Source organism: Parasteatoda tepidariorum, chromosome 9 (genome assembly GCF_043381705.1).
Source record: "Parasteatoda tepidariorum isolate YZ-2023 chromosome 9, CAS_Ptep_4.0, whole genome shotgun sequence".
In the NCBI taxonomy this organism is placed as follows: Eukaryota; Metazoa; Arthropoda; class Arachnida; order Araneae; family Theridiidae; genus Parasteatoda; species Parasteatoda tepidariorum.
Genome location: NC_092212.1, coordinates 65,921,465 through 65,948,243, shown reverse-complemented (window position 1 = coordinate 65,948,243; position 26,779 = coordinate 65,921,465). Strand labels below are relative to the sequence as shown.

The window sequence follows — 26,779 nt, the reverse complement described above, 5'->3', positions numbered from 1 at the left end:
AAGACTTAGCAAAGAAGTAGGCATCATTTTTCGTTCCTTTTCTTGTGGATCCTTCTCGAACCCTCAGTATTTGTGATTTCAATTGGGGCGCAATAATAAAATTAGAAGCGAATGTCTTCCAAAATTATTATTTTTTTCCTCAATTTGTTTTACGCATTTATAGAGAGGGACATTTTGGGGAATAAGAAACATCAAATGATTAAAATTCAAATTTGATTTTATTGTAGTATTTTATGTATCCAGTTCTTTTCTTTACATTGAGACGTATAGACGGACTAGAGTATTTTTCTATAACTTTGTAGAGGGTTCCTATCACTTTATATAAATATAATTCAGCGAGTTCCAATTGGTGTTCCGCGGAACACTAGGGTTCCATGGAAGAGTAACTGGCGTTCCGGGAATTACGAATTTTTTTTAACCAGCAATGCTTTTCGAAACCCGTAATTAAATTTATATCCAATTGATAACCATTATTTATTTAATATTTTCATTACTTTTATGAAATCATTAAATTGGAATCCTTGTGAAGAAATAAATTTTAAAACAATATTTTTGCTAATAAGAATATAATAAATGAATTATGTCAAGGATATTCATTTATGAAAAATTCCATGAGTATTTCCCATTCATTTTCAGTTTATTCATACCAGGGTTGGGTTTTTGACATGACAAGGGTATAATACTGGTTTAAACCGTCAAAAACTGAAGTTTGCCAAGAAAATATATAAACTTCAAAACTACCAACAGTTACCAAGAATTATATTGAAATTTAATTATACTATAGGTAATCAGCAGGTATATCTTGATAACTTTATTNACATAATATTACAAAAGATGTGAGCTTTCAAAAGTACAAGATTTTGGTTACTATTCAAAATATAAGTGTTTCTTCAAAATTTTAAATTTATTTTTTCTAGAACATATTTAGAAACACTATCCTTTATAAAAAATATATAAATTTTATGTATTAATTAAATTTCACATATGAATATAGGTTTTTGACATTTTTGACAGTGAGGTTTTTGATGTGACGGTTTAAACCATGGTTTAAACTGTCAAAAACTGTCACATGTCAAAAACCTGCCAACCCTGATTCATACATTAAAATTAAATTAAGAACTCGAATAGATGTCGCTCCAGACCTGTGAACTCAACTGCTTGACATAAAAATCAATTTTAATACGACAGAAATGCCAACTTGCTCCGGACAGGAAATATATATTTTAAAGTGGTAGTTTATCAATTGTGAATTTTGGTATAATAAATTCAATTTAGTAGGTTTTAATCCACCACTATTTCTAAATAATTCGTAGGCTTATAAAATTCACCACTTAATAGTACTTTTGTCATGCTATACCTTTTAAAAAGAAAGCAAAAATAGTAAAATATTTGCAAAATTTACTTGTAGTTATTTACCGTTTTTCTTAAAATTATTTTGGCGTGTCCGGAGCAGTTGGCATCTCTGAAACGAATATTGATAAAGCAATAAGATTTCATTCTTCATGCGTTCAGTAAATATTTTCAAAATAATTAATAAAATTTAGATCAATAATTTTTTCAAAATAATTTATAATCTTTCGTTAATTCATATATTCACAATTGCTGATGATTTTTCATCAAGTCTCGGGGTTCCGTCAAAAAAGTCCAATCATTTAGGTTTCCGCTGATATAACTAATTGGTTCCTAAAATATTGTACCAAGTTTTTACTGTAATTATCAACCAAAAGAGAACAAGCCATTTAAGAACAATTTTATTTGAGCAACTATGTATATACATAAAAGGAATGTTTTCCATCCTTTTATAAATATGCCAACAAGTAAAACAATAACGACCTCATCATCAATGAAAGATAAAAATAAATAAAAAAAATTAAAATTTGTGCTATACTTAACAGTGACTTAGTAATAAAATATAAAAATTTCACTTCATATGGAATGTGACTAGTCAGACAAAGTAATCTCTTAAAAAAAGGAATACTTTTACAATTGATATCAGATCAGTTAACTGTTTTGTAACAAAACATAATATTTTTTTTTTATAGAAAATGGGCAGATTTCAAATATATTCAATAATTCTACCATTAATTGGATGGATAAGATATTTTTAAATCACATATATATTGTACACATAGATTATAGATAATTCACATTAATGAACTAGCATGTAATGTTTTTATGTACAGATTTAAAAACTTTCTTTTCATTGCTATGACACTCGCCCTTGCACGGAACTAATTGATCAAGAGATAAATAAAATTTTTAAGAGAACTACTACCAGAGTTACATGATTTAAATCACTTACTTTCCACAAGAAAAGAAGAAAAAAAATTGGTTTAAGTCTATATGCTATATAGTAAGGTGGTGTATATGGTTTTTTTCTTCTTTAAACTGGATTTCCATGAGGATGAAGTTTTTATTCCGAAAATAAAGGAGCGGAAGAATGTAAGTTATGAATTGATTACGAGAACATAGAAGAAAAAAAAAGACTAAATGTAAAATTAAAAAATCTGTTAATTATTAAATGTATTTTAAATATACCTACTTTCTTCAGGTATGAGTTTATTCGTTTTAGAGTCATCAAATAATGAAGAAAGTTCAGACAAGAATATTTATTTTCAGAATTTTTTTTTTTTTTTTTTTTAATGATTCTTGCTCTTACTTTACTTTTTGCTTGAAATCAAACTGACGAATTGGATCAGTGTTATTACAATTCATAAGGATGTTGAGCTCAAATAAAAATAGTATAATTTATTCAGTTTCATAAATGAAGAGCAAATTGGATGAAGGGTTTTAAATATTTTAGTGAATTTGAAGGCGTTAGCTTCAATAATTATACCTTCCTCTTTCTGGTGAGCGAGAAAATAAAAATTATACCTTGCCTTCATTTCTTCAACACAAGATTTCAATAAATGAATGCTAACAATAACATTAATTTCTGTTCCTGTCATAGCGTCTGCATTCTTGGCGTTTTATTCATGCTGCCAAAAGTACCTATTAACATTATCATTGGCTGATGTAAATGCAATTTGATAATTTTTCCAGTCTGAAAAACTAAAAAGACTATCCCTTATTTACATTCATCTGTTGACTTGGCAAAATAAATAAACGTTGTGAAATTAGATGAAATTAAAATCTTTCACTGAAAATTCTTTTTTTTTCTTTTTTAAGTCACTTTGAAACCCAATTCACTAAGCTCTTCATACATAAATCCTTTTGAAGAAATCATCTCAAATTCCTTTTGAAGAAAGATACACAACCTCTTAGGTTAAGTAAAGTAGTTATGATCATTGAAATTGGTGAAATATGGATTTTTTTAAACATTGATCATGAAACAAGGTGATTGTATACAATTTTGTCAAAATCAGTCTTGTACCTTCAATCATGTTACAACGCCTATTTTAGTTTATAATAATGGGGGTGCTATATCGAGTAACAAATATTTTTGTTTATTTAAAAATAATAATAATAATAAATTATCTAATTTCTACTCAATTCTAATAAGCATTATCAGTTGAAACGAAATTTGGACAATTCAAGGGCTGTGTCATTTGCTATGCAATCATTGATAAACAAACTTTCAATGTAATTCAACTTTATGATTAATGGCTCCAGAAAATAATTACTTTTAAAAAATATTTTATTAAATATAACAGGCAAGATTTTTTGGACAAAGAATGGCTGTTAGAGAACTTCAAAAAAAAATTGCTAATCTAAACTACTAAATCAAAAAATCGCATATCAATCGGATAGTTATTAAAAAAACTTTTTTATTTCTTAAATTTTTTTTTATCTATTTCAAGGTTTAGTATATGAAACTGAAATAACTCATTTAAGAAACTTAAAAGAACAAACACATTAAACACAGTTTTGAATTGATAAGATATTTTAAACACATAATTTATTATGAGAGTAAAGAAAGTTAAGGGACTAGTTCCTTAGTATGGCACTCTCTTATGACCAAAAAAAAGTTCTTTGTATTCACAGTAATTTTAAATGGCAGTTTTGAATCAAACGTGATTTCCTTGAAAAATAATTAAATCAAATTCAGATTACTATTTACTTATCATTAGCACACGATTATTAATTAAATATAATTATGAATTAACCTAGAATGGGCATAAAAAAGCAAATTAATTTTTTTCATATTTACTAAAAGTGAGTATCTCATCAATTAAATAATTTCATAAATTAAACTTATAAATTATAATTAAATGTGCAAACATTATGGTAATCCAATTAATAATTTAAAAAAAAATAAAATTCTTGATATTTTTATTTAATAATTGTAATTAGAAAAAAATATTTTTAATCTAAAATAAGAGTGCAAGAACTTTTTTGGAAAAGTGGTGCAAAAAAAAAAAATTTTTTTTTTTCTAAGAAAAGCAGTGAAGAACTCAATCTTAACCTAACTAACCTATTTTATATTATCTTGGAAACACAGGAAGGAAAAAAAAAGATAAAACCAAAACTACCATTAAAAATTACATAGATTATAAATTACATAATAAAGATAACTGCTTTATATCTTAAGGCAGCATGATAGAACTACCAGCTACATCACAACGAAAATTTATGACAACACATTTGGACTAGACTATATTTGGATGAGATTTAAAAACATCTGGAAAAACAGGAACTGATATGATATATTTACAGTGGCACTAAGAATTATAAGTAAATAGATAATCATAAAACAAAACAAGAAAAATATAATTCATATTTAAAATAGTAAAACAGCAGACTGAATGACATTCAGAATTTTAAAATTAATATATGGAATGTAAGAATTGAATGTATACAAGGCTTAAAAAACTTTAAAAATAGCTTAACTAGCAATTAAGTTAAATCGTAAAATATCGAGCTTTGTTCTTTTAAAGACTTTCTTATTTGTGTTGACCAGAGGGCATCAAATAAAAAGAATTTTTTCAATTACATATATTTTTAACTAAAGAACTTTATTTTAAATTATTAGAAGATAAACTATTTTCTATGTTATCAGGACCGAATAAAATGATCTATCAAACTAAAACTATTTTAACTATTAATTGAAATAGTTTTGCAATGATAAAAGGTCTCCTGTTTAATATTTTAAAAAGAAAATATTGAGCTACTTATTCAATAAATTTAGTATTAATAAAAATAAATGTAGGTTAAAATTTAATCAAAGATGTACAAAATGAAGCATTAAAAGAAAGGAACATTGAATAATTAATTAACATTTAATTGATGATATTAAAAACAATTGAAATTCAAGAAGATAGCAGAGAGGGCATAAACTCTTAGAAATATAATTGTCTCTTGAGTTTACCAGACTAATTTCATCGAATGTCCCTGATTTTTTTAAGTCAGCGACATAAATGTTATTAATTTTATTCTTCCCATTATAATATATTTTTTTTTTACAAAAAAAAATTGAATTTTAAGGTTCCCTATGAACTTATTATTAATTTTCCCTGACTTTTAAAATATTTTAGTTAAATTTGAGATTTTCCTGAATTTTTTTTATATTGATTGAATTTCCTAAATTTTTCTTGTCCATTTCAATTTCCCTGTTTTATGCCCACCTTGGTTTATTAAAATAACAAGTATTCATGGGTATTTTAAATTGGATTTGTTTGGATGCAGATTCGCCTTTTAAATCACATTAAACCAAAACAGTAAATAATGATTTACCTTACATATAAATGATAAAGATTGAGGAAAAAACTTTGGCAGGAATGATATGTAAAAAATAAGATCACTGGGAAAACAAATCATAAATTAAAAGATGACACAAATAAAATATTATATAATGAATTAAAATATTTTATGTAGGAACATAAAAGTTAAAACTTTTAATTCAAAATTAAATCTACACAGACAGCATTAATTTACTATTTGACAACTTGTTAGTCCAGAATCTGGCAATCAGTTAAGTTACAAAAACACAAAAATGTTAAGCAGATAATTAAAATTTTTGGAGGGAATTAAAAAGCATTATCATGCCAGTTACAGGACTTACTTATGGTTGTCAACTAGCAGTCATTCGGTGAATTTTGTACCATAGAGCCAGTGGAACCCTTCTAAATTGCATCAACTTTTAAAATGTAAACAACTGTAAAGTGAGTCAACTTTTTGAACAATTTAGTTCATATTTTATCTGCGAGATTATAATTTCTTATTTAATAATTCTTTTATAATAATTTTAATTCTGCAAGAAAAACAAATCATAACAGATTAAAATTTTAATAAAAAACAATATTCAATTTATCATTTTCAGATATTTAGGGAATGTATTTACTGGGTCTGTTTTGACCAGTCTGCCAAAATCAAATTCTCAATTTTATAGAGCATATTTTATATTTTATGTATTATTCAGTTGGTATAAAGATAGAAACTATTTTTCATCACAAATGAAAAATAGTTTTTAAAACATTTAACACTAAATCATTTGTTTACATAAAAAAGAACACGAGAAAATATCTTCTTTTCCCTATCCAATGCATAAATAGGTTTAAACTTTTTATGTACTAAAATGATTTTAACCTTTTCACCCATTTGGAGCTACTTACACTAGCTTAATGATACAAAACTCATTCCTTTTATCTTCTCCAAAGTTGGAAATCGTTTTTAACACAAATAGTCAGTTCCATGCAGTAATCAATATCACTCACATTTTGATATCTAGAGCTAGTCATGGTATAAAAGATTCACACTAACATGAGGATAAATGAGATCGTTCTCAGTTCGTTTAAGTTTCACTAATTATTCTAGAATTTGGAGGAAGAATATGAGGGTAGCAGTTAAAATAGTTTATGATAAGTGTCACCATTTCTTTGGATAGGATACAACAGGCCAGACACTGTGCCTTCGAGATGGCGATGCAGTTGAAGTTGAAGGACGGGATGTTGATGCTTTCACTTTTTCAACTTCTCGTTGGACTGTGGTTAACTCTGCAGTTTTTTCTCTTTCTGCCTTCTCCTTTTCCATTATTCTGTAAAATAACTTTTTTGTTATTGGTTAAAAATACTTATAAAAAAATAAATTTTAAGTAAAATAATCTCTTGCTACATATTACTTTTCAAAGATACAAAGCAATGGCATATTTTGGATAGTTTAAATGAAATATCTTTAACACAAATAAATACTTCATTTATTAAAACAAATTTGGAAATATTTTTTCATAAAATGACATATAAGCAGATACTATTTAAAAAGAAAAATAAATAATAATTTTGAGTTCAAAATTTGCTATGATAACATTTTTGGCATAAGAAAAGATCATCTAAATATGTTAAAATAAAACAAAGAGATTTCTTTCTTTTTTTTTTTTGCTAAAACATTTTTACCATTTAACAAATATTTTAAAAAATTTTTGTAAACTAAAACCCTGTGAGGCAAGAATCACAACACCACATATTTTTCAAAATTCTAACTATTATGCCATTATAGTCATTACATATTTCCAAGTAGGGATGTAAGGAAGAGCAATTTGGGCAAATAGCAGAATATTCGGCCAAAAGCAATTGGTCAAATACTGAAAACTCGTCGGCTGAACAGCAACATTTGTTAAAAAAAATCATTAATAAATATTATTAAAGATTTTTTGTATAGATAAAAAGTTATAAATAGTTGTTTCAGATATAAATAAGTTCAGTCATTATTGAAAGATAATCATCTCTTAACTATGTGGCAAAGGAGGAAAAAAAAACTATAATAAAAATATTTAAGATAACAAAGACAATTAGATATAAATAAAAAGGAGATAAATAAAAACTGAACAGAAAAGATAAATAAAAACTGAGTAACTGCTAAAAATTATCCATAGAACGTTAGGAGATGTAATAACCTATAAAAATACAGTGCTATCATAAAAATGACATGAAAAAAGATTATATACAAAAGCAAAACAGAAAAAATAGAAACCGATCTTAATTTTTGAAAGAAAATTTTAAAGCTAAACATCTCAGTTTTCCAATTATCGTATTTTCAAAAAAACAAATGTTTTTAAAAAACAAAAAAGCTAAAAGAAACAAAAACTGTACTTAATTTTTAAACAATATTTTTTTTAATCATTCTGATTGAAGAAATTGAGTTACTTTTAAAAGTAAATCGTAATTTTTTTCACATTGCTGTATTTTTTTAAAAAAGGTGACCATAAAATAACAACGTTCACAGGGCTCATACTAATAAAGAATATTTCGACTGACTGTTCAAGGTAGATTTACGTAAAATTCCAGGATTGTTTTTTATTTTTAAAAATAACAAAATCGCAATGCTAAAAAAATTATTCATAAATTCTTTTTATTTATTTTCTTATTCATTACTTAACAATACGAACTCTGATTAGAAATAATAAATTGTCAGAACTATAATCATGATTGAAAGGGATAATAAGTCAAACGGAATTTACTGGGCGATTTTAAAAAAAAGAATCAAACTCTTGATAAGTACAAAGTTGTAAAAAAAATATAAATAATCTGAGTATAATTGAAATAAATTGCCTTTGATCAATATAAGAACATTTTTAAAAATGAAAACGAAATAAATAAATAAAATCTAACAAATTAGCATCAATAAAAAAATTAATTATGGAACAGATAACACTAATAAGACTGCGAAGCAAGTTAATAAGATTGATACAGGTTTAAAAAGAACATTTTTTTAAAAAAAGCATACTTTTAACTTGAAACATATATATTTATAAAAGCATACTATAACATAAAAAAAGAAACTAACAAACACATAAACTATCAATATTTAATTAAAATTAATCCATATTTATTAAATTAAATCAAATAGGATAAATAAATTAAAAAAATATTGCTTTATCAACAGACAAGCAAAAATAAACAATGGATTAAAACATAATTTTAAACCTGAGCTATAAAATAACTAAATTATCTAAAAATATGAAACAAAGTTTGAAAGTAACAAAAAATAAGGGGAGAATTTGTTGTGCCGACCTGGTGGCCGAGTGGTTAGCGTGCCTGACTGCAGAGCCGCTGGTCGCGGGTTCGAATCCTGCGCAGGGCATGGATGTTTCTTTCTCTCTGTGTTCTATGTCCTTTCTCCTTTGTGTGTGATNTTATAAAAAGGGCCGCCGGCAGTATTGGACAAATTCAAGGACCTATCAAGTTTTTCAAGGACCTAAGACGTTTTTCAAGCACTTTCAAGGACCTAAATTTAGCAAAAAAAAAATTCAAGGACTTTCAAGGACTCTCAAGGACCGTGGGAACCCTGATATTGACAAAACAATTGATTTAGCTTACAGTAATTTTCCAGGTCTTAGGAGTTTTTTCTCTAAAGCCAAATCATTTGAATAGACAATTAATACATTAAGAGACAATGTTTAAATTACAAAGTGTTTGATAATAACATTTTGCATCATAATTATAAGCAACATACAGGGCACCGGTAAAAAAAAAAAAAAAAACAAGCGACAAAACTAATAACATTAATAACAGTTATGAACTCATAACAATTATAAAAGTAGCATATTTTCAACCTTTCATATAAAGACAGAGCTCTTGAAGGACAATACTGTAAAGCATTAAATATAACACAAGATAAATAATTTCTTATATATTTTTTTAACAACGAGATGGTGCTAAGACAACAGAACAGCTTGGAAAAAATATGAATTTCCTGTTGTTCTCTCATTTTTCAGAGTATTTTCGATTTGCTAGATACCTGCCCTATGCAAGTTTTTTAGCAAATGCTGCAAATATTCTGCAAATAATACTAAATTGTTAATATCTAAACTGGTGCTTAGTCACTTTGCTTTAATGCAAATACTATATCAGAAAATAACACTTATCTACAAGGAGTGATCAAATGAAAAGGTACGAAACAACGTAAAAACATAACAGTATTCCGTCATGCATATTCCGTCATGGGAGAACTTAGCGAGACATCTCGGGATGCGATTGGAGTCTCTGACTTGGATCGGAGCATGCGCAGGAGCCCACATACGCAGAAGAGAGCAGAGGCTCTTATCAAAATCGCGTCCAAATGATGCGGCAGTCCGTATAAGGACAGGATGGCGTTCGCGTTGCAAAATTCGAGGAATGAGAAGCAGCGAGGTGTTATCCGATTTCCTCGAGCACAGAAAAACCATCAACTCCGATGTGTACTGTGAGACACTCTGATGCCTACGCAGGTTCATCAAGAACAAAAGACCGGGCTGCTCACGGAGGATGTGGTTCTGCTCCATGATAACGCGCGTCCTCACGTCTCCAGAGTCAAACACATGGAACTGTTCAAGATGGAGACGTTGGACCATCCGCCCTACAGTCCGGACATGTCGCCCTGCCATTTCCATGTGTTTGGTCCACTGAAGAAACACCTGAAAGGGAAGCTCTTCAACTCGGACAACGTACTCAAGGACGCTGTGAAGGACTGGGTAACGTCACGGTCACAGGATCTCTGGGAACAAGGAATCCTGCGGCTTGTTCATCAGTGGGATTGCTGTGCTCGGGCCTATGGTGCATATTTTGAATGAAGTCTACATTTGCACCCACCGTGTCGTTTCGTACCTTTTCATTTGATCACCCCTTGTATTAAGCAATATTGAAATCATGAAATTTAAATTGATTTCAGAAATAAGAGGAAGTTGAAAATATCGCTTACTCTGTTTTCAGAAGTTGGTTGTCACTTTTCAGTTTTCTGCAGTCGGCTTCTATCTGAACCCTCCACTTTTGCTCTCGGGAAAGCATCTCTCGCAAGATGGAAAGTTCCTTCTCACAGTTTTCAAACCTTTCTTTCCACTCTTGCTGTTCCTGTTCTTGCACTTCACTACAATTTATATCAATACATTTTGATGGTCAATAATAGCACATAAAAACAAAAAGTAATTTGTAAAAAAAAAATAATAATACAGTTATGATTTCTTATATCACAATATTCTGGATTAAATAAAGATGAAATTTTTCTTAAGTAAAAAAAATAATAATAAATAAATAAAATATTCTTGCAACAGCCTCATGAAAGGGGTCAGTAGGTTAAAGCCACACAATTTCTCGTGAAAAACGATGAGGGTGACTAGCCACCTTTGCTTCCTAAACAAGCCAGTAACTAACCATCTGAAACTGGCTTCAAGTCACCACTGGAATTAAAACCATGCATCTTTACAGTAACAGCTCAGTACCTTAAGCAAAGAGTCATAACGACTCAGTACAAATGTATAAGAGTGTAATGTTTTGACGATCCCTTTTTTCACCTATTCAAGTTTACAAGAGAAATAATTTTGAAAAATAAAGTTGGAATTTATAGGAAAAATAAAAGATAAAGTTACAGAAAAATTTAGTACTAAAAAAATATTAATCAAAAGAGTTACAACAGAGAATCTTTTTTAACCGCAATCCTAATGCTGCCGTCCATTTTGAACAAAAAAGGCTAATCCTTTGGATTCAAAAATTTTAGAATTCAAAATTCAATGAACTGATAGCAAAAATAAGTGGATGTTAAAGAATCTAAATATTGAGTTATTGGATAACTTTGGGTCAAACAGCCACTTCTTCATTTAAGTGAAATCAAATCATAGTGTAAGAAACAGTAAAAATAGGAATAATTTAAGGCAAAAAGATTGAACTGGTCATTTAAAAAATAGTAACAATATTTTATTTTTTATACTACAAGAAAAATATTTATTTAATATGTTTTACGAAGCATTTAACATAAAAAATGATACATTTTAATTAAATATAAGTTACTTAATTTTTTTTTAATAAGCTTTAGTCAGTAACTTATACAGACATTTTTTACAATTCATATCTTAGCATCAGCAACATATCAAAATAGAGCTGCAAAAATTATTATAGCAATTCAAAAGTCCTTATTTTTGTACAACAACAATGAATTTACAAGAAATTTCAAAAGCAATTATTTGCTGCTTATGAAAATCTTTTAAGACAAAAATATCTTTATAAAAAATATGTAGAGAAACAAACACAATTTAATTTTTTTTTTTTATAAAGTACTAAGGAGGTTTGAGTACAATGAAATCATTATTACTAGAAATCAAAACAATGTCAGTAGATTTTACTCACAATGAATTAACAAATCTGTTGAATACAAGTATTTAAACTTACCGCATTCTGTACATTTTCTCTCTGTATTTGTCTTTAGTTTGTTGATACTTTAGAGACATCACATCTAGTTGCTGCTGTATAGACTCTAACTGTTCTTTCAAGTTTTCTGATTCCTCTTTTAACTTTTTCACTTGTTCATCAGATGCAGTATCCTAATGAAGCAAGCAATAGAATTTATCCTATTTTCAGGTATTATCAAAGATTAAAAATACTAATAGAAACGTTTTAATGACAGATACAATTGTTTCACAAAAAAAAAAAATTATTTGTCAGTTTATTAAAAATATTAAAAAGAAACCAAGCAATATAATGTCATTGTTTGCCTAATGGAAGCATTTTCTCGAGAGAAGCAATGAGATTAATTTAATGTTAATCTTTAAAAAAAGAAAAATACTAGAAATCATTAACATAAAACGTAAATCTTTTTATAAAATGAAAAATAAAATAAAATATACAAGAAAGAAGAGACCTTTCCTAATGAAACAAATAATAAATTATATATTTTCTGGTATTATAAAATACTAATAGAAAAGTTTTAATAACAGATATAATTATTTCATGCAGAAAAATTTATTAGTTTATTAAAAATATTAAGAAAAAAAAAACAAGCAATTTTACTCCATTGATTGCCTAATGCAAGAAGAGTATTTTCTCAAGAGAAACATTGAGATCAATAAATCCTAAGCAGAATATAATGAAAAGGTATCAATCAATTAGTTAAGCATCGGATGAAGCTTGGTGAAAATAAACCAACTTTGTCAGCAATGAATCAGAAAAAAGCCAATGGTTGCTCAGGTGGTTTATAATTAGACTTTTTTTTCATTATATTTATACATAAAAGCAAAATTTTTAAACCCTTTTGTGAATGTCTAATTTACTTTTATGCATAGAAAAAGTCACAATACAATCCCTACTAAAAATATAAAATTAAAATTTTTAAAGTAGCAAACTAAATTGGATAGTTGGGGTGCTAAATGATTTCGAAAAGTGAGCCATTTTTTAAAACCGAGCATTCAAGAATTACATCAATGCAAAAAGTTATTTTGTCAATTAAAGTAGTTTTAATATTCAACAATTATTATTTATATAAAATGATTTGGACATAAACTGCATTAAACTTTTTTACCATTATTTTAATGGTTTAGATTTAATTTTTTCTAACTAAACAAAAATTTATTCTATTGAAAATAAATACTCATAGTACTTATGAAACACATCAGTGCAGCTTAAAAAATTTACATTAATTTTTTTAAAAATTTTTCTTTCCCAATCCAAATTTTAAATAACATTATTTGAATAAGGAATTCTTTCAATAAATTTGTCATAAATAAATCCTTAAAGGGACACAGGTTGTGCACCATTGTATAGATGCAGATTTTAAAATGTTTGTCAAGTGTTCAAGTTCAAATTTAATAACACAAAAAGCATGCACTTACTTGTAAGTTTGGCCTGTTGTCCAATAGTTTATTTATATTATTTTTGACACTCATAGATTCTTTGGTTGCTAATTGTTTAAAGAGAGATTCTCCTACAAAAATAAATCAAAATTTTACCTCAAAGCCAAAGACAATACTGCAATATCAATACTTTAACATCAAAGATTAAAATTAATAAATAAATAAGAAATAAACATAAATGAATAAAAGGGTAATAAACTTTAAAAAATGTGTAGCAATTATTGTATAGGTTAGGAGTTCTCAATATAATATTTGTAATGAGAAATTTATAATGACATTTAAAATTTATAATGAGAAATCAAGCAATGGGCTATATACCCAGATCTGCGATCAATCCATTAAACATTGTGCTATAGCTTTGCAATTGTGATTGTACTAACACAAAAATTTGAGTTTAAAGTATGAATAAGTAAAAGGAAATTCTTTACTTCTTTAAAATAAGTAATGTTATAAGTTCAGACAATATTATATACAAAAAATAATTATAGCAAGAAAAATTGCAATGTTAAGATGAGAGAGGATTTTGCATTAGTTTTCAATAGTGAGTAAAACTAAACAAATGAAAATTATAACATCAGTGATCACATAAGAATACAATGAGGAGCTAAATGCATCTTATTTAAGACACTGGAGAAAAAAAAAATTATAAAGATGTTAAGATTAGAAATAGGAAAACCATTTGTATGCTGAATAGGTTGAAAAGTCAATAAACTAAATGACGAGGAACTAAATTAATTTTTAATTTAAACACTGTCGGAAAAAAAAACTGAATGGAAAAGAAAAATATATTCCAAATAAAAAAATTAAGAAAGCAAAAGGTATAAAAGTCAACATAAATAACAAATGTAGGCACTAAATTCTATTTTTGTAACTCTTTATAAAAATTGTGGAACAGCAGAAAAAGAAAGAGGTTTTCTGAAAGAAATAGAAAAAAAAAATTATGAACACAAGGACAATAAAATAAATAAAAAATAATTTTATCATAAAAATAATAAATAGGATATATAAATAGTCTTCTGCTCTAGTGCAGGATGAGCTTGAGTGAGATTCATGCATTCTATATTATAAAACATAAACATAAAATATAGGCAAGAATATTTTGATCCTAAGAAGCATCAATATGCAAATACAGTAGGGAACCAATTATCCGGAACGATCGGTCNAGATTCATGCATTCTATATTATAAAACATAAACATAAAATATAGGCAAGAATATTTTGATCCTAAGAAGCATCAATATGCAAATACAACTAAAGAAATGTTATGAGTCCCACTTACTTCTAGCTCGCGTTGCTTCCCGTCTGAGCTGATCTTCAAGTTCATCAAATTGAGCTAAAGATTCAGAAAGCTAAAAAACAGAAAAATACAGTGAAGAATTTAAAAATGACAATTCATGGTAATTAGACATTTGTCTTAGTCCAAAGCTTGTTCTTAAATGATGGCATGGATTTAATAAAAAGATTAATTCTAAAAAAGGGTTTTCATAACCAATAGATTAAAATAAAAAAATAAAGAATAAGAAGGGGGTTCTGATCAATAACAATAAAATGCAATCCTCTAGTCCTTTTAGGATATACTTTCAGTTCTTGCTTGAAAACGTTTAATTTAAATTTCACAAATAATTTAAATTTGTTTAAATATAAGGCACTACTTGAATACTGGACTGACTCCACTTTTAGTTTCTTTATAGATATAGAGCCTTAATAGAGTTTAAGCTGAAGGTTATCTCTAAAATTACTTTAAATGGATGGAAATTACTTCTATGAGCATGAAATTAAAATTAACTCTTTTCTGTTTTTATAATTGGAAAACAAATTTAAATAACATATTCAATAAGTGGAATTCACTATTCAAATAAGACCTTAAAACAAAAATGTTATAGAATTTGGGTAGATTTCAGATTTTTCGGACGAACCAGTACAGGACCATGGACACACACTTTGGAATAAAAACTATGCATTCCCAATGTTACACCATAACATTTTTTCTTGTCCCCTTTACTATTTTCAGCTTATTTGACATGGTATAACAAAATTATTGTATACAAGAAAGTTTTGCTCGTGTTTATTCTCACCTTAAAGGCTAAAGTTTCATTGTCTAGTTCTAATTGTTTGTTGGTGCGTTCCAATATGCGGACAGTCTCACACTGTTCCCGAACCTGCTTTTGTTGCTCTTGGCACACAGACTTCAGTCTATCTACCTCTTCTTTAAAAGATTTCATTTCTTTATCATGTGTGCCATCCTAGAACAGTAAGAGAACCATTATTTTTTTTGGATTAAATTTTTTTTAAGTACAATAAAAAATAAACTCAATTATTAATATTTATTTACATAACAAAATAAATACAATGCAAAAATTATGCTGGAAGATTCTTTACACTTTAGATAACAGAAATAATTATTTCAAGGAATTATGCTTTTTTGTAACAAAAAATTGACAAGCTCTTTCAACGGGGAAAATGACTGAAATTAAAATAACTTATTAAAAACCCTTTTTCAGTAGATAGAAATGAAATGAAATAAATTCTGTTCAAAATTAAAATTTATCAGAATCAATAAATTTAGCATGTTTTACAATAACCAAGTATTAAAGAAATAAGCTCTTAAGCTCAATTAGGCTAACAATAAACATTTATTATCATCTTATTTTTTGCAGTTTACATCTTATTTTAATGCAGTTTGAACATTAATGGCAGGTTCAGATCAGCCCAATTTCAGATCAATGGACTCCAGCTTGAATGAAAAGAAAATGCGGCTTGTACACAATGCTAATCATATTGTCAGAATTATGCTATTGGTCACATAATTATGGAGCTTCAAGCTCTATGACCCAAAAGGGATTTTTACAAAGGCTTCACATTTACATTTAGTTTAATAATAAAAAATTGAGCAAAATACTCTCAGCCGCTTAAAAAGTGACACATTAAGTGTAACGTAGATAATTTAACACCTTTAAGTGGATTTGATGTACTTTAATATAAAATAAAGCTCTTCAATCGTGACTTAAATAATTCATTAAATATGCTGTATAACTATAGAAAACAAGTTTTAAAAAAAATGATTATGAAAAAGCATTATTAAAGCAAATACCTGATAAAATGCTTACCTAAAAAATTAAAATAGCATATTATAAATAAGAATAAAATAAAAAAATATATTGAAAATCAAAGCTATGAATTTTACGATTCAAAATTAGTCAGATAAACAAAAACCTGATTATATAAAATTCACTGAGTACAGCAATTTGAATGAAATGATTGAAGGCATAAAAGCAGATTAAAACAACTATTTACTGATATAAAAAATATTTCTTAAAAAAATAAATAAATGAAATAAAGCATATTTCTCTTAAATATTGCATATGTCTTCAAATTAATTTTTATACTTAGCTCTATATTATTGAAGACAAACTCTAATTATAAATCATTTAAAAGGGTTTTCTTTTTTTTGCTCTTTTTCATTATTTTAACATATTATAGATAAATTCGAATCAATTAGAACAATAAAAGATCATTAAAATAATTTAGTCAAAATTTCATTTCTGTTTTCAATTTGGCAAAACCATAATACATATATAACTAGAAAACAACATTATACTAAGAGTTCAAAACATTCACCAACTTTTTAACACATAATTTTATTCACAGACTTAACACTAACAAGAAAACACTCAACAATATTTAAGGAACTTTCTTCTTGGATAAGTTCCATTACTTAGCAATCATGGGGGTAAAAATCTGGTATTAATCATGGGGGTAAAATCAAAGAATTTTATCACACTCTTTAGTTGCCTTCTAATGGCAGTAGTTTTCATTTCAACATTTTTCCTATACACATCTGAGTATTCCCTAGAGAAAAGTATTAGAATATGTCTGAACAATTGGGGATTATAGATGACAGCAAATTGAATTTAAAAAAAATTAAAGGATAATTGTCAGGAAATTAGAAAAACACATAAAAAATAACAAAACACAGTGGTATGAAATGCCTGAAAAATTAAATATTACCAAAATATGCTGAACCCATGGCACTGAAGAAGTATCTTTTTCCTGTTGCTTGGCAACATGAGTGACTAGTTCTTGAAGCTTAATTGGAAGAGAAAAAAATGAATAAAGTTTAAAGAATACAATTGTCTTAATTTGAAAATATTTTAAGTAATATATAAACAGTTATAAATACAACAAAGGGTTAAATAAGAAAAAAATATATATGACGAATGTTCATTAATCTTATAATGCTGGTTCTTAATGTAATCATGCTCAAAATGTGGTAAACCAAATCTTCATTTAGATAAAAAAAATTATAAATATGAAGAAAAACAAATATAAAGGAAAATACATCAATACAGATCTAAATAAACCAAACGGAAGGAGAAAAAAAAATAGCAACAGCTATAGATAATCAATTTAATTTACTTTTAAATCAAGTGATGTTAATGAAAACTACAGTAAGTTTAATAAAAGTTTCACTACAATTTAATTTTATATTTACATTTACACCAAAAACAAGAAAAATCTTATATCTTTATAAATAGGCCTAAGACCGAAAAAAAAGAAAGAAAAGTAAAACAGGAAAAAGATGAGACAAAAATAGAATTAAAAATAAATACATTTTAAAAGTAATCAGTAAGATTATTTCACGGGAATAAAATTTATAAAAAAAAATACTTTTGATTATTAGCTGCTTCAAAATTGTGAAAAATATTGAATTTAATAATTCTGAATAAAATTTCAAAGCATAAATTTTTTCTCATAACAGGAGGATCAAGAGAGGAACAAGTCAGAAAATGCAGTGTTTAAAAAAGTTCTCATAATAATGGAATTTCACAGACGTAAAATTTTAATTAAATAAGAATAAATTGCGACATAAAAATTAAACACCTATTATAAATATGAATGGTTTTGATGGCTAAACTGATCTTGGAAAACATAGTTTCATGGTCACAACAAATTTAACTTTGCAAAATATTAATAGTGATTGACTTCTAATAAGTATATTTATATGTTACCACCAAAATATGCATCACCTAATAATGTGCAGATTAACTAGAGAATCCATTAAGTATGGAAATACAATAGTTTTCCTTACTTCAGGGGTGCAGAAAATGTCTGACTTTGTAAACGAAGTGAGGGAAAACTCAGGTAGTTCTGTGGAAGTTTTGTGTTTAATTTTTTTTTAAAAAAAAGGGGTTGAAAACTTTTTTTTATTGTAAAAAATGCTTTCATTTTACATTTTTTTTATTTATTCAAGAATTGCAAAAATTAAAATACAGTACAGAACCCGTTATCCGGAAATCAGAATTCGATGAATTTTCCCGCCATTTTTAAAAGAAAAAAATTTTTTTTTCCTCATAAGATTTTAGGATTTTTCTTTCTTTTTTGAAAGATTTTTACTTTACCATCATTTTGGAAATAATCATTAGTGTATTACTTCATTGTTTTTTCTTCTTTTGAAGATTATTTCCCAAATTTGTTTTCTTTTTTAGTTGGGTTTAACAATAAAAAAAAACAGCTTTTTGTAGCGATTCAGAAAACCGGAAAAATCAGTTATCCGGAATAGCGATGGTCCCGATCGTTCCGGATAATCGGTTCCCTACTGTAATTATTTTTCTTAGAAAGAAAAAGTAATCAAAAATTTTTAATAATATATAAACTTTGCTTTCTAAAAAAGATATTGTAACTTAATAAAAAAAATATATTGTAATTATAAAAGAAATTAAAAAATAATTATAATAATAATTGTTCTGAGAAATTATTAGGGCTTTGAGAATTTTCCGCATCCCTGATTCATTATACCTAACTTATGTGTACATTAATGGCTTTGTATTGTTAAAGTACAAATGTTTTGATTCTTTGCATCATAATATTTTAAAATATTGATTCAATCAACCAATTATTTTTTGCTTGTTAGATTGAATTAGTTTTATTCTTTAAACATTGAAAATAAATAACAATAAAGTTAATTTTCTCCATGATAATATTTAAAACTGCTTGATTCTTTCTACAATAGTTTTTCATTTTATTAATGATTGATCCTTACAACTTATTTGCTGATATTTTGATGGCATTAACAATATTCTATAGGTATAGAAAAATAAATAACATTAAGTAAATTCAGAAACATTGCAATTGTTCCAGCCAAGATCTTATTTGTAGTTGTATTAATACAATGAGAGTCTAATACTTAATGTATGAAATTATCTAGGCAATAAGAGAAATTAAATAATTTTTGACAGTTTAAAAGATCACTCTAGTTAAAATGCACATTGCCTAAAATAACTGACTTTTGTACATCAGCAGGGACATAAATATTTTTTTTTTAATAAGATTTAGGTAAGATTAAATATAAAAACTGAACTAATAGCGAAATTTAAACGGACCGCTTAAACACAATAAATGTAAACAAAGCAAAACTGCATAAATATCAATCTCAACCTTTTGACTAAGTTTACTAAGCTCTGTATTCAAGCGGTCATTTTCAGCAGTCAGTCGCTGAAGTTCATCTTCATGCACCTGCTTCAGCTGTTCTTTGACATGCTTCATGGCCTCTTGCTGGTTTCTGATTTCTTCCTCATATTCATCCCTTCAAAAAAAAAAAAAAAATAATGAGACATGTTTATTATGAAATAATAACAACTATTTTAATGTGAATAACATAGAAGCCGCCTACTCCATCAAAAAAGTATACAATTAATAATATACTTCCTCAAAAAAGTATACAGTTAATAATAATCATTAATTGACTGGTAAAATTATAGTGAAAGTTTGTAATAATTTTTCACATAAAATCAATAAAATTTTAGTAAAGCATTCTATATTAAAAATTAGGAAAAAAGAAACTTGTACACAAATTTAATATAACAAGTATTAGATGTTGTTAGAAAACTCAGTCCTGTAAAAAGAAAGGAACGGATGAAATGAGAGAGTAAAACTAAACATTTAAAAAAATGTCAAGATAAAAACTATAAAATTAAAAATCAGACTGTTAACTGACACAAAATGAATTTTAAACAATGCAAAATTACCATAAGAAAAGGTAAAAAAAAATTTGTTACATTAAAAGAAATCCCTTTAATAAACTTTGAGAAATCACACATTATATAATAGTAAAACTTGAAATGCTGAGGAATTAATTGAAATAAGCTACAAGATTCAAAGAAAATCTTCGATAATTAGAACAGATAAATAAGCATAGCTTAAAGATTTAAATTAATCTGGAAATTGAAACAATTTATATATACTGTAAAAAATAAAGACATTTTTTTTAACAGAGAAAGCAAAAAACTAATATAATTTAACTGAATTAAAACAAAAACCTGGGTGCCAGAACCAGATTTAGAAATCTGGGTCTGTAAACACAAACTGTCTGGGGTCCTCACTTATCATACTTAAAACCAAATTTATTTGTTTAGATAAAATATGTTTCGAAATTATATATATTAGTAAATTATTACATATATGAGCTTATATTGATTTAAATTTCTATTGGCAAGCTATTCTTAAGAAAGAAAGAAAATAAAATTGAGGGGCTCCAGGCTAGGTCCTCTTGCGTTCCCTGATAAGTCAGGAACTGCAGAAGTGTGGAAAAGTTTAATAGAAAAGACAAGTCACATCAAAATATACAAATAAAAATACTATAAATAAAATGTAAACAAACAACTAACTTCTGCCTTTCAAGTATCCTTTGAATATAAGGAGAACTCAGTTTTAAGCAGTCTGGAAGATTGGACGAAATGCGAATCAGTTGCTCACACTTTCTACGTAAAACCATTTCTTGTTCTAATTTGGTTTGCAAACGAGTCCTTAAATCTAATAAATAGGCAAATTTTTCTATAACACTAAGTTCTAAAATTTCAGAGAGTCCTTCCTCTTGAATCATGCGGCCGATTTCCTCACTGACCATTCGTCCAGAATTCTGTCCAGTAAAGTTGAGCTGTTCATGAAATATTTTATTCTCTTCTTCCAGGCGGGATACTTTAACCTCCCAAGCATTGCACATCTGTTCCATGCAGCTACGGATCTCCTTTAAAAAAAAAATAATACATTTCTTAGGTAAACCCAGCATGATAAATATTATAAGTTTTGGAGGGGAAAATTGATTTTATTACCATGAAGTAAATTTAAACTATCATAGCTCCTAACATTTATTACATAAGATATGGATATTAAAATAAAACATAAACTCAACTTCTGTTAATGTTGAAAAACTTTTAGTAACATATGTTTCATACTGAGTATTGATTAATCAAAAAGTTCTCCATTACTTTATTTATTATAACAATATGTAAGAAAATTTAAATTTACTTTGAAAACATAGGATTTTAAAATGGTTGATGAGAAAAAATTTAGAGTTAAAAAAAAATTTTAAGCACAGAAAATTGTATACAGGAGGCAACAGAATGGCAATATAATGATAAACCAAAAATTAAAATTGCAATAAGATGTTTTTGTGTATTATTCTATGTATATGTTATCTTTACATACTAGTGGAGTGTTATCTAGAGGAGTTCCAAAGAACTTTTAGAGTACTTATCTGGAAACAATACCAAGGAATATTTTGATAAAAAAAATTATGCCTTAAAAAATGCTAGATTGCTCAAAGCCATTCATTTATAGTCAGTGCAATTACAATAGACACATAAAATGCAATTAAGTTCCTAATCTTTATTTTTTTATTCTCAACATGTTACAAAATTCCTTAATTTGTAAATGCTATATTTACAGACTTTAAATACATCACAATTTTAAAAACAAAATTCATCAGTTTAAATAATTATTGTTAAATCTACTCTTTGCTATATTTTAGTAAATATTAAAAACTTTCAATTTTTAAAAAAATTAAATACTGTACATCATAGACATTATTATGCATAACATATTCAGCTGCAACTTCAATTCAACATACATCACATTTTTTCTGCATGTTGCACTGAAGATAATTTTCCGATATTACATTGACACCTGCATGAAATATTTAAAAAAATGAAATATATTGATTTGTAAATTTTAACATTAGCTTTTGATCTTTATTATCATATTAATTTTATGGTGGTTTTTAAGGGTTTTGAGCACTTTTTAACACTTATCATGCCAAAAAACTAGTTTTTGACACCATAAACCCAACCCTGTTAGTAAGTAATAATCCAAGATATACCTCCAATTCATCAGACTGTCTCCTACTGAGCTTGTCCAACTGATGCCGAAGAGATATGCAATTTGTTTCTGCATCCACCAGCCACCGCCATACGTAAAGAAGCTTACTGTCATCTGGGAGGTTTGTGTCGAGGCCCTCTTCTCGGAAGCGTTGTAGAATTTCATCCCATTCATCTTCATTCTGAAAACGTTAATAGAAATTCATAATATGAGATAACAGAAATATTAGATACAGTAGGGAACCGATTATCCGGAATGATCGGGACCCTCGCTATTCCGGATAACAGATTTTTCCGGTTTTCTGAATCGATACAAAAAGCCATTTTTTTACTGTTAAACCCAATTAAAAAAAAAAAAAAATAGTTGGAAATAATCTAGAAAAGAAGAAAAAACGATAAAGTAACACACTAATGATTATTTCCAAAATGGTGGTAAGGTAAACATCTTTCAAAAAAGAAAGAAAAATCCTAAAATCTTATGAGGAAAAAAAAAATTTTTTTTAAAAAATGGGGGGGGAAATTTATTGAATTTCGTTCCGGTTTTTTAGTTTTCTGATTTCCGGATAACGGGTTCTGTACTGTAAATAGAACAAGGACGGAAGACAAAATAGATTAAAATTTTGTTAAAGGAAACATATTTTTTTTACTGTTTAAGAAGCTTTTATTTACTTCACAACTGGTATCAGGAGTCTGTCTAGGTTTGTCTGAGAGGTACCTATTTTGTGAAAATTTAGCCATAATTTGTGAAAATTAAAAATTATATTAAAAATCAGCACAAAAATATGGATTTATCATTTCCTATGAGATACAAAGAAGAAAATGTATTTTGTGAAACTACCATTTTTCCCAACGTTGAATTTGTGAAAGTACCGCTAAACGGTAGTAAATTTGGCCTGGAAGGACCCCTGGGTATAGTATCAAAAAATTTGTAAAATAGGTTTTATTGTGCATGTTATGGTTTAACATTTTCAAAACTCCTAATCCTACCCAAAATTGGTAAAATATTTCAAATGGAATTGAAATAAGAGTAGAAACAATACAAATTTTACTCCAACAGTACANAAAAAATCAAAAAAAAAAAAAAAAAAAAAAACTGAATTTGGAACATGACTAAATCAATAAAATGCTTCAATTATGTTTAACAAAGCATTAAATAAATTTTACTGCTTATTAATTTTTTTATAAAAAGTTTAGAGTTTTTAAATAGTAAAGAATGAAAAATGAAGGAGAAGGAAAAACAAGAAGAAAACAAATTTATAACTTCCTAAATTAATATTAATTTCATGCAGCACGCTAGTCCAATAAAGTTATTTATCGAGTTGAGAAATTCATTATATTTATTAGTTTTAAGAAACTAAGGCTATTTTTGGACATATATTTTAACATTTAATACAATATCTTATTTTACAGTATTCATATGAAGTAAATAATTAATAAATTTATAAACCATTATAATTGAAATAATTGTAGTAAAATAATTTTTCAATCAAAATATCTTGTATGTTCACAGAAGTCCATTTAAAAAAAATATTAACATTACTCCTAATATTACAATAATTCTCAAGGTTCTAAAACACTCTCAGTAAAAGCTGTGAAAAATAAAGGTTACAAAATGTTTTATGTTCTAGCTCTTTTTTTTAAATTTTTTTGATAATGATGAAATTGTGCAGTTAATTTTTCCTTAAAAGACTAAGGACGATTTTGAATAAAATACATTAATAATGTTCATTAATAAGTACTCTTTTTCAAGCATATATTTTAATAATATAGTTCATTATAACATTATTTAGTATATTAGAATGACATAATTATAGTAAAATACTCCTACTTAATGCATTGTACAAACAATTTCCATTAAATCTGTAAGTGCAGCATAAACAGCAAAAATATCAATTTTGAATAAAATACCTTAATAATGTTCATTAATAAGTACTCTTTTTCAAGCATATATTTTAATAATATAGTTCATTATAACATTATTTAGTATATTAGAATGACATAATTATAGTAAAATACTCCTACTTAATGCATTATACAAACAATTTCCATTAAATCTGTAAGTGCAGCATAAACAGCAAAAATATCAACAAAAAAGATCTAATATAAAACAATGATAAACCGCATTTATTGTTTTAAAAGAGAACAAATAATGGGGTAGGCATCGATTTTAATTCATTTCTAATAATAATGTTTTTCACAATAGTGATTGCTACTAAATATTTATTATGAGAAATAGTTAATTAACAATTGAAATTTGTTTTTAAAAATAGAAGTGAAACTTAAAACAAGAAATCTATCAAATCAATTTCCTCACTAATTTAATACCATTCGTATTGTTTCACAAGCTAAAAAATTAGTAAATGGACGCCTAAAAAAATAAAATTTAATCATTATTCTTTCTCATGTTATAGTTATTTTAAGAGCAAGCCTAATATATTAACACATAGCCTATGAATTCATTGACCACTAGCAAAATTTAATAATAGGATATATGTATTATGAAAAATATAATACAATTGAATTATAAAATATATAATTTAATTTTAATTATGTTAAAAAATTGCTTTAACTAATAAATATATCTGGCATGTTATTAAAATAAGTGTAGGATAACATAAATTTAATACCATTCGTTTTATTAACTTGCTTCACAATAAGCAAAATAAATAAAGAATAAATGGACTCTTTAAAAAAAAAAGAATATAATTATCATTCTTTCTCATGTTCAATTTCATATACATATTTTAAAAACAAACCTAAAATGTATTAACAGTCTAAGAATTCATTAACCACTAGAAAAGATTAATAATAGGATATAAAAATTATAATAGAATTTTAATAATGTTAAAAAAAATTGCTTTAACTAACAAATATATCTGGCATGTTATCACACAAAATATAAGTGTAGGATAACATAAATTTAATACCATTTGTTTTATTAACTTGTTTCAGAATAAGCAAAATAAGTAAATAAAGAATAAATGGACTCTTTAAAATAAGAATATACTTATCATGTTCAATTTCATACATGCATTTTAGAAACAAACCTAAAAGATATTAACAGTCAGGATTCATTAACCACTAGAGAACTAAATAATAGGATATAAAAATTATAATAGAATTTTAATAATGTTAAAAAAATTGCTTTAACTAATAAATATACCTGGCATGTTATCACGCAAAATATAAGTGTAAGATAACATAAATTTAATACCATTCGTTTTACTAACTTGTTTCAGAATAAGCAAAATAAATAAATAAAGAATAAATGGACTCTTTAAAAAAAGAATATACTCATCATGTTCAATTTTATATATGTATTTTAAAAACAAACCCAAAATATATTAACAGTCTAAGGATTCATTAACCACTAGAAAAGCTTAAGAATAGGATATAAAAATTATAATAGAATTTTAATAATGTTAAAAAATTGCTTTAACTAACAAATATATATGGCATGTTAATAAAATATAAGTGTAGGATAACATAAAGTTAGTAGGACCATTCGTTTTATTAGCTTGTTTATCAATTAGCAAAATAAATAAAGAATAAATGGACGCTTTATAAAAAGAATATAATCATCATTCTTTCTCATGTTCAATTTCATATAAGTATTTTAAAAACAAACCTAAAATACATTAACAGTCAAAGGATTCATTAAACACTAGAAAAGCTTAATAATAGGATATAAAAATTATAATAGAATTTTTACATTGTTAAAAAAATTGCTTTAACTAATAAATATATCTTGCATATGATCAAAATATATATGCAAGATGATGTAGTATTTATAAACCAATAAATATAAAAAGCAAAAAATTCGAAATTTCCAAACACAGCAGTCATTTGTTTGTTAATTGGAAATACTTAGTTTATTAATGCTTGCCATACATTCTAACTATACATAACGAAAAATATAGTAGATTATACAAATATAGTACAATATTTTAAAATCAATAATAACATATTTTTGCGCAAGCCAGCAATTAAAAATATATGCGTATGTTCGGAATAGTTAATATTAAAAATTGAAGATTAAGTTCAAAGCATTTCGGAAATGTACAGCATTAAATTAATATTAATGGAAGATGTGGATGCA

General features: G+C 26.4%; 1 protein-coding gene across 3 annotated transcripts in view; it reads right to left on the bottom strand.

Annotated features, from left to right (window-relative positions):
• Positions 1-1,734: 1,734 nt before the first annotated feature.
• Positions 1,735-26,779, bottom strand: part of LOC107457206 (golgin subfamily A member 6-like protein 22) — a 39,423-nt gene continuing 14,378 nt past the window's right edge. For 2 of the 3 annotated variants that reach the window (XM_016075306.4, XM_016075307.4), the window contains exons 2-11: positions 22,683-22,862; positions 21,193-21,551; positions 19,964-20,111; positions 17,537-17,614; positions 15,604-15,771; positions 14,808-14,877; positions 13,508-13,599; positions 12,072-12,223; positions 10,612-10,776; positions 1,735-6,973 (exon numbers count right to left, since the gene is read on the bottom strand). In XM_016075306.4, the coding sequence (XP_015930792.1) occupies positions 6,805-6,973; positions 10,612-10,776; positions 12,072-12,223; positions 13,508-13,599; positions 14,808-14,877; positions 15,604-15,771; positions 17,537-17,614; positions 19,964-20,111; positions 21,193-21,551; positions 22,683-22,862 (1,581 nt within the window). In that variant the 3' untranslated portion in view covers positions 1,735-6,804. Of the gene's footprint in view, positions 6,985-10,611; positions 10,777-12,071; positions 12,224-13,507; positions 13,600-14,807; positions 14,878-15,603; positions 15,772-17,536; positions 17,615-19,963; positions 20,112-21,192; positions 21,552-22,682; positions 22,863-26,779 lie in introns of all 3 variants that reach the window. The other variant, XM_043052590.2, reaches the window with a different exon arrangement.